At 37.3% G+C, this 18,530-nt stretch overlaps 1 protein-coding gene across 1 annotated transcript in view; it reads right to left on the minus strand.

Moving 5' to 3' along the window:
- Nucleotides 1-10,096: 10,096 nt before the first annotated feature.
- Nucleotides 10,097-18,530, minus strand: part of LOC132553714 (protein toll-like) — a 41,541-nt gene continuing 33,107 nt past the window's right edge. Inside the window, exon 2 of the mRNA XM_060217987.1 lies at nucleotides 10,097-13,840. Coding sequence (XP_060073970.1) covers nucleotides 10,241-13,744 — 3,504 coding nt within the window. The 5' untranslated portion in view covers nucleotides 13,745-13,840 and the 3' untranslated portion in view covers nucleotides 10,097-10,240. The remainder of the gene's footprint in view (nucleotides 13,841-18,530) is intronic.

Consider the following 18,530-nt stretch of genomic DNA (forward strand, 5'->3'; position numbering starts at 1 on the left):
TTCATTAGTGTAGATGGCATGGATAGTCACCGTTTTTGTTTGTCTTTATACCTGTTATAGACGAGGGTTATAAAACGTGTGCATTACCATTACACATCTATTTGTTTTTGGTAATTTCAATTAGTTTATTATGTGTTAAATAACCAATTAACAGCCAGTCTGGTTATGGACTAAACTGCATATTTTGAAATAAAAACAACGGAGAAGGTTAAAATGGGGGGAAAATGGTACTTCTTTTTATTTTTTAGAAACTGGGCTGTGCAAGTCACGTGTCATTTATCTTAGTTATCCAGGTATAAACAAGAATCTTGTTACTCTTTACTTGAGAAGGACAGGAAGGACTTTTCAATTTCCATACATGCGTTTTCCTTATGTCATTTCTTGTTTGGATATTTTGGGACTAGCAGGAAAACAAAATGGCTGACAATCGGCCATCTTGAATTTTGACATTTACAGGTTGTTGGCACAATCTCTTGAGAAGTTCTTTGGATATTTTCAAATTTTACATGTAGGATCCACTTTGTCATTGTTTTCCTGATTTCCTGAGAGTAGACCTTGTACTTAGTTGTGCATAGAAGGGGAACTATCCAAACGATAAATAACTGGTAAGAAAGCCACTTGTAGGTTTTTTATTGGATTGTAAATCATCGGTTCATGGATTTATTTTCTTTTTCTATTATTTATTTAATACAGATTTAGATTAATCTCCAAGTCGATGTTGGTACTGAGGCGAAAATTTGAGAATGTATGACTTGAATAAAATCTTTCTTACGTAATCCTGATGGTTCATGGTACATATGTAAAGTATCATTTAACCATGGTATAAAAATGCTATTTGCCCATAAGAACACCTCGCTTAGGGTGTAAGTGATGAAGTACATCTTTTCTAATCGACAGACTTGGTTTTTGATCCACAAGAACAACACTTGCTTTGGAGGTAAATGATTAACCATGCAGTGCTGTTGATGTCCAATTTGATATTTCTTGTCCATTGGACATCATTCGCAAAGACTAAATGGCATATGTGATATGTTGTGATATCTCCCATATTCAGTAACACTAAACATACATTATATTTGTATGATCCCACCACATTGAAGGAGTAAAAACTAGACAAAGGCAATGTCAAGAAATTTATACACGGTTAAGATGTAGGAGTAAACCGCTAAATCGTTACAAAATAAAAATTTTGATTACTTGAGTTTATTTTTGGGTTAAAAAATGAAGCTGTGGCAGATGTTGACAATTTACAAAATCCCCATCAAATCATATTCAATTAAGATTTAAAACTGTCTTCATTAAATAATATGATTTTTAATGACTTTTTGTTTAAATCTTCAAATGCTTACTGTTCTGTTAATGGCACAATGGTTTGCTGGGATGAACGGGGGTGAAGTGTCATAGGTGTCAAATATCTTAAGAATTTGAAATTTCACGTTTCATCAATTAATTGGTACTGGGTCATGCTATTTGTGTAGTAGTTTGCAGAAATTGACTTTACCCGCTGACAATGTCTTGTAAGCTGCCTAACAAGTTAGAAACGCGGGCCTATTGGGCCTCTTGTTTATTATTGTTTAGGATTTTCATGTAAATATATTGTTTTGTTGGAGTATACATCGGTCTGTGAAGAGAGTTAAATGGAGATGTGGTCTCCATGCAGCAGCTGGTGAATTCTTTTCAGGACACCATCGGAGACACTGCCCTCTTGCCATCAGGATTCTTTGTAATTAAGCGTTTTGCCCTCTTCCAGTCTATACAACACATCACTTTCTATGAGTCATCCTTCACTTGACATACCATTCGTCATTTACTGGATGTTGATACTCATAACTGTATATTTGATGGTTCTAATGGTTTTGTAATAGAAAACCAGGATTCAGAAATATTAATATTAATCGGATTTTATATACATATCAGAGAAAAGGCATTCAATTTGTTCACTGATGCCGAAAGCTAGTCTTTCATGTAGCATGTATTGAGGTTTTTTTTTCTACATCAGCCACTTGCATCATTCTTTTTACAAGTCGCAGTTGATATTTCATTCTAGACCTTGTTATCAAGATCATAATTTCGGTGACATATGTTGGCATTTGCAGGAAAACTTATTGAGAGATAACGGTTGATGAAAACTATGGGAGTATGTTCGTCATGATCACATAGATGTAGAAGTTGTCAGATGTGAAGGTATGTTCGTGATCACGTAGATAGATGTAGAAGTTGTCAGATGTGAAGGTATGTTCGTCATGATCACGTAGATAGATGTAGAAGTTGCCTTTGTCAGATGTGAAGGTATATGTGCGTTAATGTGTTCGTTAATTGTTGGTTCGTTGATTCTCTGTTTGAGGACATGGCATTGCTTGGATTTTCCTAGGATATTTGATAAATATCTTTTTTTGTTATCTTTGTATAAGGTTCCCATTTACCATTTTCTTTGTACTCTTCTTGTCATCGTTCATCCGAATTTGAATAACACTTGCGATTTTGTCTACATGTGGATATTCTTTTGTTCTAGAATTTTGTGAATACTTATCAGAGAAACATATTAAGCTTAACTTGGAATATTATCTGACCTTACTTACCTGGCACATTATCTGACTTTACTCACCTGGAACATTGTCTGATTTAACTCAACCTGGGACATTGTCTGACTTTACTTACCCAGGACATTGTCTGACTTTACTTACCTGGAACATTGTCTGACTTTACTTACCTGGAACATTGTCTGACCTTACTTACCTAGGACATTGTCTGACCTTACTTACCTGGAACATTGTCTGACCTTACTTACCTGGGACATTGTCTGACCTTACTTACCTGGAACATTGTCTGACCTTACTTACCTGGAACATTGTCTGACCTTACTTACCTGGAACATTGTCTGACCTTACTTACCTGGGACATTGTCTGACCTTACTTACCTCGGACATTGTCTGACCTTACTTACCTGGAACATTATCTGACCTTACTTACCTGGAACATTATCTGACCTAACTTACCTGGGGCATTGTCTGACCTTACTTACCTGGGACATTGTCTGACCTTACTTACCTGGGACATTGTCTGACCTTACTTACCTGGGACATTGTCTGACCTTACTTACCTGGGACATTGTCTGACCTTACTTACCTGGGACATTGTCTGACCTTACTTACCTGGGACATTGTCTGACCTTACTTACCTGGAACATTGTCTTTACTTACCTGGATCATTGTCTGACCTTACTTACCTAGGACATTGTCTGACTTTACTTACCTGGAACATTGTCTGACTTTACTTAAACAGGAACATTGTCTGACTTTACTTACCTGGAACATTGTCAGACCTTACTTACCTGGAACATTGTCTGACTTTACTTAAACAGGACCATTGTCTGACTTAACTAACCTGGAACATTGTCTGACTTTACTTACATGGAACATTGTCTGACTTTATTCAACCTGGAACATTGTCTGTCTTAACTTACCTGGAACATTGTCTGACTTAACTCAACCTGGAACATTGTCTGACTTTACTTACCTGGAGCATTGTCTGACTTTACTTACCTTACTTACTTACCTCAAACATTGTATGACTTAACTAACCTGGAACATTGTCTGACTTTACTTACCTGGAACATTGTCTGACTTTACTTAATCTCAAACATTGTCTTACTTTACTTACCTGGGACATTGTCTGACTTTACTTACCTGGAACATTGTCTGACCTTACTTACCTGGAACATTGTCTGACCTTACTTACTAGGAACATTGTCTGACTTAACTAACCTGGAACATTGTCTGACTTAACTAACCTGGAACATTGTCTGACTTTACTTACCTGGAACATTGTCTGACTTTACTTACCTGGAACATTGTCTGACTTTACTTACCTGGGACATTATCTGACTTTACTTAACTAGAACATTGTCTGACTTTACTTACCTGGAACATTGTCTGACTTTACTTAAATGGAACATTGTCTGACTTTACTTGACCAGGAACATTGTCTGACTTAACTCAACCTGGAACATTGTCTGACTTTACTTGACCAGGAACATTGTATGACTTAACTCAACTTGGAACATTGTCTGACTTAACTAACCTGGAACATTGTCTGACTTTACTTACATGGAACATTGTCTGACTTAACTAACCTGGAATATTGTCTGACTTAACTTACCTGGAGCATTGTCTGACTTTACTTACCTGGACCATTGTCTGACTTAACTAACCTGGAACATTGTGTGACTTTACTTTACCTGGATCATTGTCTGACTTTACTTACCTGGATCATTGTCTGACCTTACTTACCTGGAACATTGTCTGACCTTACTTACCTGGATCATTGTCTGACTTTACTTACCTAGGACATTGTCTGACTTTACTTGACCAGGAACATTGTCTGACTTTACTTACCTGGGACATTGTCTGACTTTACTTGACCAGGAACATTGTCTGACTTTACTTAAACAGGAACATTGTCTGACTTTACTTACCTGGAACATTGTCTGACTTTACTTGACCAGGAACAGTGTCTGACGTAACTCAACCTGGAACGTTGTCTGATTTCAATAGATAATTACAGTCTAATTGTCCTGATAGATAAACACTGTCTAGTCTATGTTGGCCCGATAGATAAACACTGTCTAGTCTAAGTTGTCCCGATAGATCAACACTGTCTAGTCTTGATAGATAAACACTGTCTAGTCTGGAATGTTGTCTGATAGATAAACACTGTCTAGTCTATGTTGTCCTGATAGATAAACACTGTCTAGTCTATGTTGTCCTGATAGATAAACACTGTCTAGTCTATGTTGTCCTGATAGATAAACACTGTCTAGTCTATGTTGTCCTGATAGATAAACACTGTCTAGTCTGTCTAAACACTGTCTAGTCTATGTTGTCCCGATAGATAAACACTGTCTAGTCTATGTTGTCCTGATAGATAAACACTGTCTAGTCTATGTTGTCCTGATAGAGAAACACTGTCTAGTCTATGCTGTCCTGATAGATAAACACTGTCTAGTGTGTGTTGGCCTGATAAACACTGTCTAGTCTAAGTTGTCCTGATAGATAAACACTGTCTAGTCTATGTTGGCCTGATAGATAAACACTGTCTGGTCTATGTTGTCCTGCCTGATAGATAAACATAGATAAACACTGTCTAGTCTATGTTGTCCCGATAGATAAACACTGTCTAGTCTATGTTGTCCTGATAGATAAACACTGTCTAGTCTAAGTTGTCCTGATAGATAAACACTGTCTAGTCTATGTTGTCCTGATAGATAAACACTGTCTAGTCTATGTTGTCCTGATAGATAAACACTGTCTATGTTCTAAACACTGTCTAGTCTTGTTGTCCTGATAGATAAACACTGTCTAGTCTATGTTGTCCTGATAGATAAACACTGTCTAGTCTATGTTGTCCTGATAGATAAACACTGTCTAGTCTATGTTGTCCTGATAGATAAACACTGTCTAGTCTATGTTGGCCCGATAGATAAACACTGTCTAGTCTATATTGTCCTGATAGATAAACACTGTCTAGTCTATATTGTCCCGATAGAGAAACACTGTCTAGTCTATGCTGTCCTGATAGATAAACACTGTCTAGTCTATGTTGTCCTGATAAACACTGTCTAGTCTATGTTGTCCTGATAGATAAACACTGTCTAGTCTAAGTTGTCCTGATAGATAAACGGTGTCTAGAGTATGTTGTCCTGATAGATAAACACTGTCTAGTCTATGTTGTCCTGATAGATAAACACTGTCTAGTCTAAGTTGTCCTGATAGATAAACGGTGTCTAGAGTATGTTGTCCCGATAGATAAACACTGTCTAGTCTATGTTGGCCTGATAGAGAAACACTGTCTAGTCTAAGTTGTCCTGATAGATAAACACTGTCTAGTCTATGTTGTCCTGATAGATAAACACTGTCTAGTCTATGTTGTCCTGATAGATAAACACTGTCTAGTCTATGTTGTCCTGATAGATAAACACTGTCTAGTCTATGTTGTCCTGATAGATAAACACTGTCTAGTCTATGTTGTCCTGATAGATAAACACTGTCTAGTCTATGTTGTCCTGATAGATAAACACTGTCTAGTCTATGTTGTCCTGATAGATAAACACTGTCTAGTCTATGTTGTCCTGATAGATAAACACTGTCTAGTCTATGTTGTCCTGATAGATAAACACTGTCTAGTCTATGTTGGCCCGATAGATAAACACTGTCTAGTCTATGTTGTCCTGATAGATAAACACTGTCTAGTCTATGTTGGCCTGATAAACACTGTCTAGTCTATGTTGTCCTGATAGATAAACACTGTCTAGTCTATGTTGGCCCGATAGATAAACACTGTCTAGTCTATGTTGTCCCGATAGATAAACACTGTCTAGTCTATGTTGTCCTGATAGATAAACACTGTCTAGTCTATGTTGTCCTGATAGATAAACACTGTCTAGTCTATGTTGTCCTGATAGAGAAACACTGTCTAGTCTATGCTGTCCTGATAGATAAACACTGTCTAGTGTGTGTTGGCCTGATAAACACTGTCTAGTCTATGTTGTCCTGATAGATAAACACTGTCTAGTCTATGTTGTCCTGATAGATAAACACTGTCTAGTCTATGTTGGCCCGATAGATAAACACTGTCTAGTCTATGTTGGCCTGATAGATTAACACTGTCTAGTCTATGTTGTCCTGATAAACACTTTCTAATCTATGTTGGCCCGATAGATAAACACAGTCTAGTCTATGTTGGCCTGATAGATAAACACTGTCTAGTCTATGTTGTCCTGATAGATAAACACTGTCTAGTCTAAGTTGTCCCGATAGATAAACACTGTCTAGTCTATGTTGTCCTGATAGATAAACACTGTCTAGTCTATGTTGTCCTGATAGATAAACACTGTCTAGTCTATGTTGTCCTGATAGATAAACACTGTCTAGTCTATGTTGGCCTGATAGATAAACACTGTCTAGTCTAAGTTGTCCTGATAGATAAACACTGTCTAGTCTATGTTGTCCTGATAGATAAACACTGTCTAGTCTATGTTGTCCTAGTCTATGTTGGCCTGATAGATAAACACTGTCTAGTCTATGTTGTCCTGATAGATAAACACTGTCTAGTCTATGTTGTCCTGATAGATAAACACTGTCTAGTCTATGTTGTCCTGATAGATAAACACTGTCTAGTCTATGTTGTCCTGATAGATAAACACTGTCTAGTCTATGTTGGCCTGATAGATAAACACTGTCTAGTCTATGTTGTCCTGATAGATAAACACTGTCTAGTCTATGTTGGCCTGATAAACACTGTCTAGTCTATGTTGTCCTGATAGATAAACACTGTCTAGTCTATGTTGTCCTGATAGATAAACACTGTCTAGTCTATGTTGGCCCGATAGATAAACACTGTCTAGTCTATGTTGTCCTGATAGATAAACACTGTCTAGTCTATGTTGGCCTGATAGATAAACACTGTCTAGTCTATGTTGTCCTGATAGATAAACACTGTCTAGTCTATGTTGGCCTGATAGATAAACACTGTCTAGTCTATGTTGTCCTGATAGATAAACACTGTCTAGTCTATGTTGTCCTGATAGATAAACACTGTCTAGTCTATGTTGTCCTGATAGATAAACACTGTCTAGTCTTTGTTGTCCTGATAGATAAACACTGTCTAGTCTATGTTGGCCTGATAAACACTGTCTAGTCTATGTTGTCCTGATAGATAAACACTGTCTAGTCTATGTTGTCCTGATAGATAAACACTGTCTAGTCTATGTTGTCCTGATAGATAAACACTGTCTAGTCTATGTTGTCCTGATAGATAAACACTGTCTAGTCTAAGTTGTCCTGATAGATAAACACTGATAAACACTGAGTTCTAGTCTAAACACTGTCTATGTTGATAAACACTGATAGATAAACACTGTCTAGTCTATGTTGTCCTGATAGATAAACACTGTCTAGTCTATGTTGTCCTGATAGATAAACACTGTCTAGTCTAAGTTGTCCTGATAGATAAACACAGTCTAGTCTATGTTGGCCTGATAGATAAACACTGTCTAGTCTATGTTGTCCTGATAGATAAACACTGTCTAGTCTATGTTGTCCTGATAGATAAACACTGTCTAGTCTATGTTGTCCTGATAGATAAACACTGTCTAGTCTATGTTGTCCTGATAGATAAACACTGTCTAGTCTATGTTGTCCTGATAGATAAACACTGTCTAGTCTATGTTGTCCCGATAGATAAACACTGTCTAGTCTATGTTGTCCCGATAGATAAACACTGTCTATTCTATGTTGGCCTGATAGATAAACACTGTCTAGTCTATGTTGTCCTGATAGATAAACACTGTCTAGTCTATGTTGTCCTGATAGATAAACACTGTCTAGTCTATGTTGTCCTGATAGATAAACACTGTCTAGTCTATGTTGTCCCGATAGATAAACACTGTCTAGTCTATGTTGTCCTGATAGATAAACACTGTCTAGTCTATGTTGACCTGATAGATAAACACTGTCTAGTCTATGTTGTCCTGATAGATAAACACTGTCTAGTCTAAGTTGTCCCGATAGATAAACACTGTCTAGTCTATGTTGTCCTGATAGATAAACACTGTCTAGTCTATGTTGTCCTGATAAACACTGTCTAGTCTATGTTGACCTGATAGATAAACACTGTCTAGTCTATGTTGGCCTGATAGATAAACACTGTCTAGTCTATGTTGTCCCGATAGATAAACACTGTCTAGTCTATGTTGTCCCGATAGATAAACACTGTCTAGTTAGTGATCTATTGTAGACACAGATACGCCGTGTAGTTTATGTTGGTCGGATAGAAAGACCATATTCATTATATTAGCCATTTTCAATGATATTAATTTGCTGTTTCGATGCAGAAAGATCCCTGGTAGAGTTAGTTTCAGTATATTTTATTCTCAGTAACAAGGGGGTCAGGCACAAGTTATTACATCTTGTGAAACGCCCTCTCCCGACATATTATAAAATAAATAGAACATATAATGAGCCTGGGCTGTAACAAATAGCTACACACCAAAATATTGGTGCACGTGCTTGAAAATACTTTAATGTATCTTGTAGACTAAGTATAACTGCCTTATCAATTAAACACCGAGATAATTACTAATCTGCACGGTATTTTTCAAACATTATTTTCCAGCTACATGGTATGTTAACTTATTTAACAAACAAATGTACAGTGTGACTATATCATGTAGTCATTCTAATTCGTAATTTTATGCACTTTCACATTCCTTATTGTATGCTATTTAATTCATTAACGTAATAATTGTAATTATAATATTTTGTGAAGTTTTTACATTGAAATTCTCACGTTTTGTGGTATTCTGTCACACTACTGTAGTGTAATGTGTTTTAACAGGAAATGTATTTAATCTGACAAAGACACCTTTATATGATGGCTATTCTTATTGGGGAAGGGTTTCCTTGTATGATGTTAATTAATGTGATATTCACTTGTGTGTCTTTTGTATAATCCTTAAGGTTTTATTCCGCTTCATATCATTGGCTTTGACTTTAAAGTGACATCACGGTAAAAACATTAATTTTGTTATTAATTGTACGTGTTTTATATATATATAGACATATATATATCTCCATCCAGTTTCTCATCTATCCAGATATTTATTCAAAGTCAATTTCCAATGTCCAGCTTGACCACTTCTTTGGCTCTAGAAACACCTCTAAAATTTAGCCCTGTATAACGTCACGCCATGATTTTGAAATCGAGGCGTTTCATTTGGTACCCTCGAACACAATATGACAGCGACAGTAGTGACACAGTTAAATCCCATTTTGTACCCTCGAACACAATATGACAGCGACAGTAGTGACACAGTTAAATCCCATTTTGTACCCTCGAACACAATATGACAGCGACAGTAGTGACACAGTTAAATCCCATTTTCGTTTTACATTTCTACACCTTTATAAACGACGGATCACGTCATCGTATCAGCATGTACTATAGCCCTTGATAATACACGGTAGAATTTCTATTTTAGTTATATTTGGTGATGCAGGCATTACCTTTTTTTTTTTATAATTTTGGTCAATAATTTAAATTACGAATACGAATTTAGTTTTAATTCCTTAATGCTAAAACTGGAGCGTAATAATGTTGTGTATGTATGAATTGAGTGAACGAAACTTTACAAACATAATACTATGAGACACATAATCCTCGTAAAGTCAGTGAAATTAAGTCATCACACATTTAACACTACATTAGTGAGAGCTATATCATTGTTTGTAGCTATCAGTAAGTCACCATTGACTTGATGGGCACTACTCTGGACTTGTCGTACAGAAAATCTAAGCTTTCGCAAGAAATTTTCATCGTCCAAACTTAGCGACACATGCAATTTGAGATAATGACGGAGTTCCTCATCTCGAACCGAGTCTGCTTTCACACTATGCGTTAACACGACAATAAGATGGTTATATTTCTCTCTAAGGGACCTCTGCGCAGCCGCACGAAAAGTAAACAAGGACCACTCGTCCACAAATGTGTTTCCTGACACAATAAAGAGCGTGTGTTGTGAGTTAGTCACAGCTTGTAGTATGTTTTCTTCCTTTGCTGCGCCGAGGGTGAAGTCTTTATCGGGTAAACACAATGAATATCCACAATTCTGTAGCTGTGGGCACAATGAGGTGATAATGAAAGTTAAAATATCTTCAGAGTAACTCAGAAATATTGAAATATTGCTACTGTTTATACATTCTAGGTTTTTGTTTCTTTTCTCAAGCAACCTTTGTAACATCGGCCGTGAAGGAGTCTCTCCATATGTCTTGCTTAAAGGCATATAATAATACAACTTATTTTTCATAAACCGTTCGTTAATACTGAGGTAGCGTGTGTGTTTCATTACTCGAATCATCTCGGGATCTGGCAGATCAGCAGCCAGCACATCGTCCGTTACAAACTGTATAAACCCTGTACCACTATCAGGTATTTCCTTTTTAATCTCTGTCCATGCCATTTGAAGTTTGTTGTCGTCCAGAAAGTCTTTTGATAGGACGATCAGAACCTTGCGTGCGTGTTCCACAAGACTAGCAATGTTATCTTGGAAGGAAAATCCGGCCACACAATCAGCACAAATAGAAAAAATGTGAAAATTGGGTAGGTTTTTTCTCGCTGCCAGTGGTGATACATTATCTGTCACCCATGCTTGAGTTTGAGGCGAATGAATAACGACCAGATCAATAGGTTTGTTTACTTGTCTATTTTCCCTATCAAACGGACGGACACCAAGATAAATGTAGAGGAATACTTTCACTTCCAGTCTATAAATACAGACAAGAGCGACGACGAGAAGAATGAGGCTAACAGAGACACATGATGCAGTGGCTGGAATGATCACGTGTTTTCTGACGTCAAAGTCATGTTTACACACAAACTCGCTGGTGGGAACTTTGAGTATTGGTCTTGCTGTGCCCAATTGTGTGTTACAAGACACTGCTGTGAAGTCCAATACAACGTCTTTATTACGCTCGACCCACGTTCTCATCCACAGAGAGTGGCAATCACACAGGAATGGATTGTCAGTGATGGAAAGTTCGGCCAGCTGGAGATATTGTATCTGCTTTGGTAGACCGATCAGATTGTTGGAGGACAAATGTAAGTTTTCAACGTTATTTAACCGTAATACTGCGTTTCCTTCAATACGGCTGATCTGGTTTGAATTTAGTGACAATGTTCGAACACGTGGGAAGTAGTGTCTTTTCTCGATCTTCGTTATGTTATTTCTCTGAAACCAGAGATCCAGAACACCCCCTGGAAGACGCAGAGGCAGGGACATCATGCCCGTGTCTCTACAGTCAACAATGATGATATGTGACACACTCCACTGATGACAGAGACAGTTCACTGGACACGACGAAACATTCACCCTACAATATGTTTCTTCCTTCTTGACCATAAGTAACTTCCGTCCATCTAATGCCTTTGGAGAGACACATGTCCACTCACGGAAGAAATAGTCGTTCCTGGTTATTGTAGCATTATGTGTGTATTGCTGAATTACGTTGATGAGTGGGATGATACCACAATCACATCTGAGTGGATTGTTGTTTAGATTGAAATGAAAATGTATGAGAAGAATGATAAGTTTAAGCTTACAACTCTCACTAATATTGCCAGACAGATCGATACTTTCAATCGAATTTTCCGATAGATCGATTTCCCGTAACTGACTTGGACGTTCGAATATATCTACCGTAGAATCACTTGCAGATTCGACTACGCTCTCCAACAGTAAAGTAGAGTCTATCTCATTGATCAGACCAGAGGAATTCGCCAGTGTGATAGATGTGTTTTTCAGATCTATAAGTCGCAGACTTCGGATGTAAAAAGCAATATTTGGAATTTGACGAAGTGGATTGCTACTGAGACCTATATGGCTTAATGATATCGAGTGAAGCGGGAAAGATGCTTCGTTAATAACAGCAATGTTATTTCTGTCTAAAAGCAGCGTTTCTAAACTGAGGAGTTTTAAGAATAATCCTTTACCGAGAGAGGATATTCTATTTGAAGCCAAGTTGATGTAGATTAGATTGGAAGAGTCATCAAATATCCCGTCCGGTAACTTCTCGATGAAATTGTTACTGATATCCAAATGACGAAGCGACGTGAGGCCACGGAAAAGTCCTCCCGGAAGTGACGTAAGTAGGTTGTTAGCTAAACTAACATGTTGAAGATCTGTGACATTACGAAAGCATTCTTCACCTACCTCCAAAAGGCTGTTATTGTTTACAGAAATCATATGGAGAGTGCCGTGAAACTTGTATTCACTTAACGTTTCAATATTGTTGTTATCCAAATTATAAAATCGTCGGTAAACATTTGGTTGGATATCAATATGTAGTGATAAACTATACTGACTTTGAAAATAACGTGACCGAGACAGATTTCGTGGGAGACGAGAAATTGCGTTATTCCAGGGAAACAAGTCAGGAGGTTTTGTAAAATTATTGTTCTGTATATCTAATGATTCAAGAAAAGGAAAAATCTGTTTCATACCAGACGGTAACTCTCTCCAATCCAGGTGAAGGAAGGAAACCTCTTTCATTTCCGGGAAGGTGTGGTCACCTTCCAAGAATTCTGAAATATCACCATTATTGTTGTCGGATTTCTTATCAATTGACAAAGCGACAGCATTTCCTAGAAGTCCTCGTTTGGTTGACGCCGATGTATCAGTGATATTATATATCGGAACTCCGGCAAAAGTCACCACACGCATATCAAATGCATCGGAAAATTGGTGGAGACTTTTCATATCAAATAAACACCCCTGAACTTGGAAATATCCGATCACGTTGTAAAACGCGTCCTGTAATGCGTGGATGTTTGTAAGTACAATATGGAGAGGTCCTTTACATGCAAAAACAAACATGGCTGTTACGATCTGTTCGGACGGGAAATCATAAAAGTTAATCAATCGTGTTGTATTGATTGTACATTCGTTAGTGTCTTTGTCATTGGTGAAGATAAAAAATTTGGCGGTTGTTGGAACGTCGCGTCCGTGGTACTTGTACAAACTTGGGAACTGTGCATGATCCCGTTTCACGTAACGACAAGCCGTTGTACTCTGTGGAGACGTCTGACCAAAGCAATGGATCGGCAGTGCAATGATTATACTTAAGACTATTAACATCAGTATGTCATATTTCTGGATAGTTCCCATGTTTAATCGGCGGTCAACTTGCAGCATAAGCGGTCAGTAAGCTATTTATTCGTTATGTCCTCGTGATCCATCGAGCCGTGACAGATTAAGGTAACTTCTCGATTCGGAGGTCTTTTCTTCAGGCTGCAAATAAAAACAAACACGTTACATTCTAGCTGTATCAAGACTGAATCTGTTATTTGAGATAAGAGATAGCTCTATATTTATCATGTAAATTACGTTCAGATTTATTCATAGATTCCAGAAATAGATAACCATTGCAGTGTTTGATGATTTGAAATACATCACACCACAGATGAACCTTCTATTCTGACTTTAAGCTTAGTTTTATAGTTGTCACTAAAATCTCGGTGTATATCCACACACACCCCACCCCCCTAAATGGCTTTCACATAGAAATATAACGGTCCATAACATATCGTATTTACATGAAGCCATGTGTCCTTGTTGACAGCAAATAATAAACAACGTAATCGAATGAAAAATAAATAAGCCGGCTGAAAACACGACATAAGAAAAAACATTTGGCCGTCATATAGATTTTATTGGACGAACTGCAACCCGGTAGAACCCGGAGCAATGTCGGGGTTTTTTAACTCTGTACTAACACAATTACATGAAGACCTGACTGTGCGGAGTACGAGTCGACTAAAATATACAACTAAATGACCTGCTTGATTTATAACCCTATGCGTCCTTGCAACAAATATTACGTCATTAGAGAAGTGGTTTTGTAAGTTGTAAGTTGTTGTGGTCAAAATGAAAGATTATCACAGTATTGTCCCTGATAGTATATTTTTTCGTGTGATACAGCTATTGTTTACCTGGTCAATCAGTGCCCGAGGTTTTTACACAAATTTTTCCAGTCTGGGCTGATAACTAGTTCTCGGCCCGAGTCGATACTACGTCATGGGGATTAAATATGACGTTATCAACATGTGTGGAAAAAAATTATGTTACAACACATTTGATTAAGCAGACTTAATTAGCACTTGGGCCTTCGGCTCTTGGGCTGATAGCAGTTCCTCTGTCACATATAAGGTATGATCTCAAATTAATGTTATATGTATATCAACGTCTAATTAATTGTCAACGGATTTAAAGATCCGTACGTGATGCACACACCCAAACCACAGTGATGTATTACAATTGAGGAAACTTATATAGCATGCAATTTTATATTTATTACTGATATAATACTGATGGTGTATCATATTTCAGTTAAATTATCTATTTTGTAATTACATTGGGACATTTAAGTGCACTTGTATGTTAAGAGATTACGTAAGAGGTTTTAACTATACAATAAATCTGTGTCCGACACACTCCTTTACTTCAGCGTTCTTGTGGTTAGTTATTGTCCTTAGAAAAGATCTTGCGTATTTTTTTTAATCGTCGTCAAAATTTGATCAAGTCTCACCACATCGATACTACAGGGACTTGGCACAAATTTCGAACCCACTGTCCATATAATTACCGAGAAAGGAAGACTGGTTATATCATTGTGAATTAGGTACTTTAAGTGTCATATATCGTAGTTAAACATACATTGACTTTAAGAGAAATGTTTTGTCTTTGAGCGTTTGATGGACGAGATTGGCCTAGTATTGACCACGTGATGGCCTGATGATTTCAGAAATACATGGTAACTGTCATAGATTTATATCAATACTGTGGAGATATCACTTTGAATTGTCCAACGCTTAATATGAAGAGCTCTGTATTCTATGAAGAAGTGAAACGCGATCCCATATTTCTCTCTCTCGGTCCACTAATCATTCCATTGGTTGTACCCCCCAACCCCCCCCCCCCCCCCCCCCCCCCCCCCCCCCCCCCCACAATCCACAAGTATGTATGCTCTCCATTTCGTGTACTTTATTGTAAGATTGTAATCGATTCTAATGGGTCTGTGCTGGGCGTACCTAGGACAGGTAAACACAGGTAAACCGTTGTCGTGTTCTGCAATGTGTTGCTATGTCTATTATCCGTGGTAGATCTAGACCAGGGGTGTCTGCGCATTCGGGAACCCTCACATTGTATATAATTTCGCTATATTTAGTGTTGTCTATAGGCGAGCTCTAAATTGTCAGTAACATCATTCTAAATAATCAGTATAAAAGGACACGTTGAAACAGATCATCAGGGAATATTGTAGGAAAATCGTATATCTTCTGAATATGGTCTTTAGATAAGTCATTCTAAAGGGACACATCAGAATTATATTATCAGGGAATATGATAAACAAAAGACACAGCATCATCTGAATAAGGCCTTTAAGTCAACAGGACATGTTCCTCAGCAATACATAAAAAAATTTATTAATACCGTTTAAAACTGTGATAATTTATTATGAATTAACACTTTAAATTAAGATATTATATATTATATCTGTAATGTAATTTAAAAAAATAGATATTTACCTTTCTGTAGGTATATTGTAGTTATACTGTAGGTATAAACACTCTCGATACGCACAGCACTTGTTTGTAACTCCCCGGAAGTTCAGTACCAGGTAATTACCCAAAAGTGGGATTTCCGAATTTTTTTGGTGACCGATCAACCATGTCTAAATCAGCGCGATGTGTTCACATGATAAACAACCTTATTCTGTATACTATTGTGAATTGTCATAAACATTAATGTCCGACACACATATGCTGCAAGTCTGCGTATTTCTTCCTCTACCACTGGACACAAAGTGTTTTAAAAAGAAACAATTTTACTTTAGCTGCAAACTCGAATGAGATCAAATAACTATACACGGATGAGTAAGAGAATCGTTAGTGTGTGTATTATAAAGGGATGGGACATGGCGACAGAGGCAGGAGTGACAGCCCCGATATATACCACGTCTAACGGTCAAGTGGTCCTACGGTAGCTGTGTATCAAAAGCGTCCCTGTAAATACCATAACGAACTTTCAGAATATCTTATATTTTTATTATCTTATTATTATTAATTTGTGGGAGTAAATAACCAGCTCCCCCTCCCCCCGGGTAACACGTGGGTGTAATTTTCTTCCTGTGCGAGTTGTTATCGCGTCAGTGTGTAAGCTGGTTTAACTCACTAAGGGATGATTTTGTAAACAATTGTCTGACACTCACTTCGCGGTCGTATCGGCTTTAATTACTGCTGAAATTTTGAAATAGTAGAAGTGGGGTAGCAAGTCAGCATTAATAAAAATTATGATAATTCGTTCTGTTTATTATTGTAACTCCACTGTGCCCCCGCTCGCGCTTTGTTCCTGAAGAAAAAGCCAAGTCCAAATTCCTTTCTACTTGTTGTTTATATATAGCACAGTGAAGTCCACAAGAAGGCTCGCTCCCTATCACGCTTCCGTAGAGTCAGTCCCACAACCGGAAGTTGTCCCTTTGGCATCCCTAGATCCAAGTGCCATGAGCAGTGAAAACTGCAGAGTATTTATAGGGGAAGCCAAAAGTCGGACAACTCCGCAGGTTGAAATTCCTCAAGAACAATGGTTGATCCTGGCGACCCAACCATATCAAAATTCTGTCAAAATGATACCAATTTGGACACAAAATGCAGAATCTTGGCACCATTTGTTATTGTGTATGGGATAAGTGCTGATGGATTGGGGATGCACATTTAGTGCAACGACCGTTGATTGGTCCATTCCCCAATCCCAGGAAGCTATTGTCTGGAATGACAATTGGTACTACCAGTCTTCAGACGCATATTGGTCACTATTTACATATATAATAATCAAATACTTAACAATTACGCAGAACCTAACATCTGCTAAATCGGTCATGTTTATCTTACATACTCATAATGCTGTACTAAGCAACTATATACAATTCACTATCTAAACTATTATTTTCTCATGACCTTGAAATATTTTACGTAATATTTATACAATCATCGTTACTCTAACTGTACTGCACTGTTTATATATACACATCACATTTGTTTATATGAATTCTGGCTACCATTGTTTACATAAGTTCCTACTTGCCTATGCAGTGCTGGACATGTAAAGGTCATATTTGGTGCAATATACTATGTACATATTTAACACTCAATTCCTGTTATAAGCTAAATTAAACAACAATAAATTCATGAACATTATTATTTTCATATTTTAAATTTCCAACCAACATTATATACAATAAAATACTGCTTCCTGTTCATATAACCATTTCCGGTTTAACAACAGTGATCTACTTGATAGTGTCACATTATTGCGATCGCTCTCATTTCTTAAGTATTTTATAAACCATCAGGGTTTAACGACCTTTTAGCGTAGCAGTCTTGACTGAAAAAAACATAACGTCTATTGGACATGTATATCTTTTTATCGTTTCTAGTGTTGTTTATCAGACTCGTTTACGGAATTAATATTCAAATCACGAGAACGATGACTGAATGAAATCTGACGTGATCTGGTAGACATATTTCTGGTATTCAATGAAACGACTTTTTATCAGCAGCCTTGAAAACAGGAAGTCGTCACATTGGTAAACATTGTCTACTACATATCACTTAAACAATCATATATATTTTTCTTCTCCTAAAATTCGAAGTGAAGTATTAAACTCGTTTTTTAACAGGAGAGATTGTGCAAGTATGAAAATCGTACTTTTACAGGAGAGATGATGTCAGTATTAAACTCGTACTTTTACAGGAGAGATGATGTCAGTATTAAACTCGTACTTTTACAGGAGAGATGATGTCAGTATTAAACTCGGACTTTTACAGGAGAGATGATGTCAGTATTAAACTCGTACTTTTACAGGAGAGATTATGTCTGTATTAAACTCGTACTTTTACAGGAGAGATGATGTCAGTATTAA

Source organism: Ylistrum balloti, unplaced genomic scaffold (genome assembly GCF_031769215.1).
Source record: "Ylistrum balloti isolate Yb309-2 unplaced genomic scaffold, AGI_CSIRO_Ybal_v1 Utg370344, whole genome shotgun sequence".
Taxonomy (NCBI): Eukaryota; Metazoa; Mollusca; class Bivalvia; order Pectinida; family Pectinidae; genus Ylistrum; species Ylistrum balloti.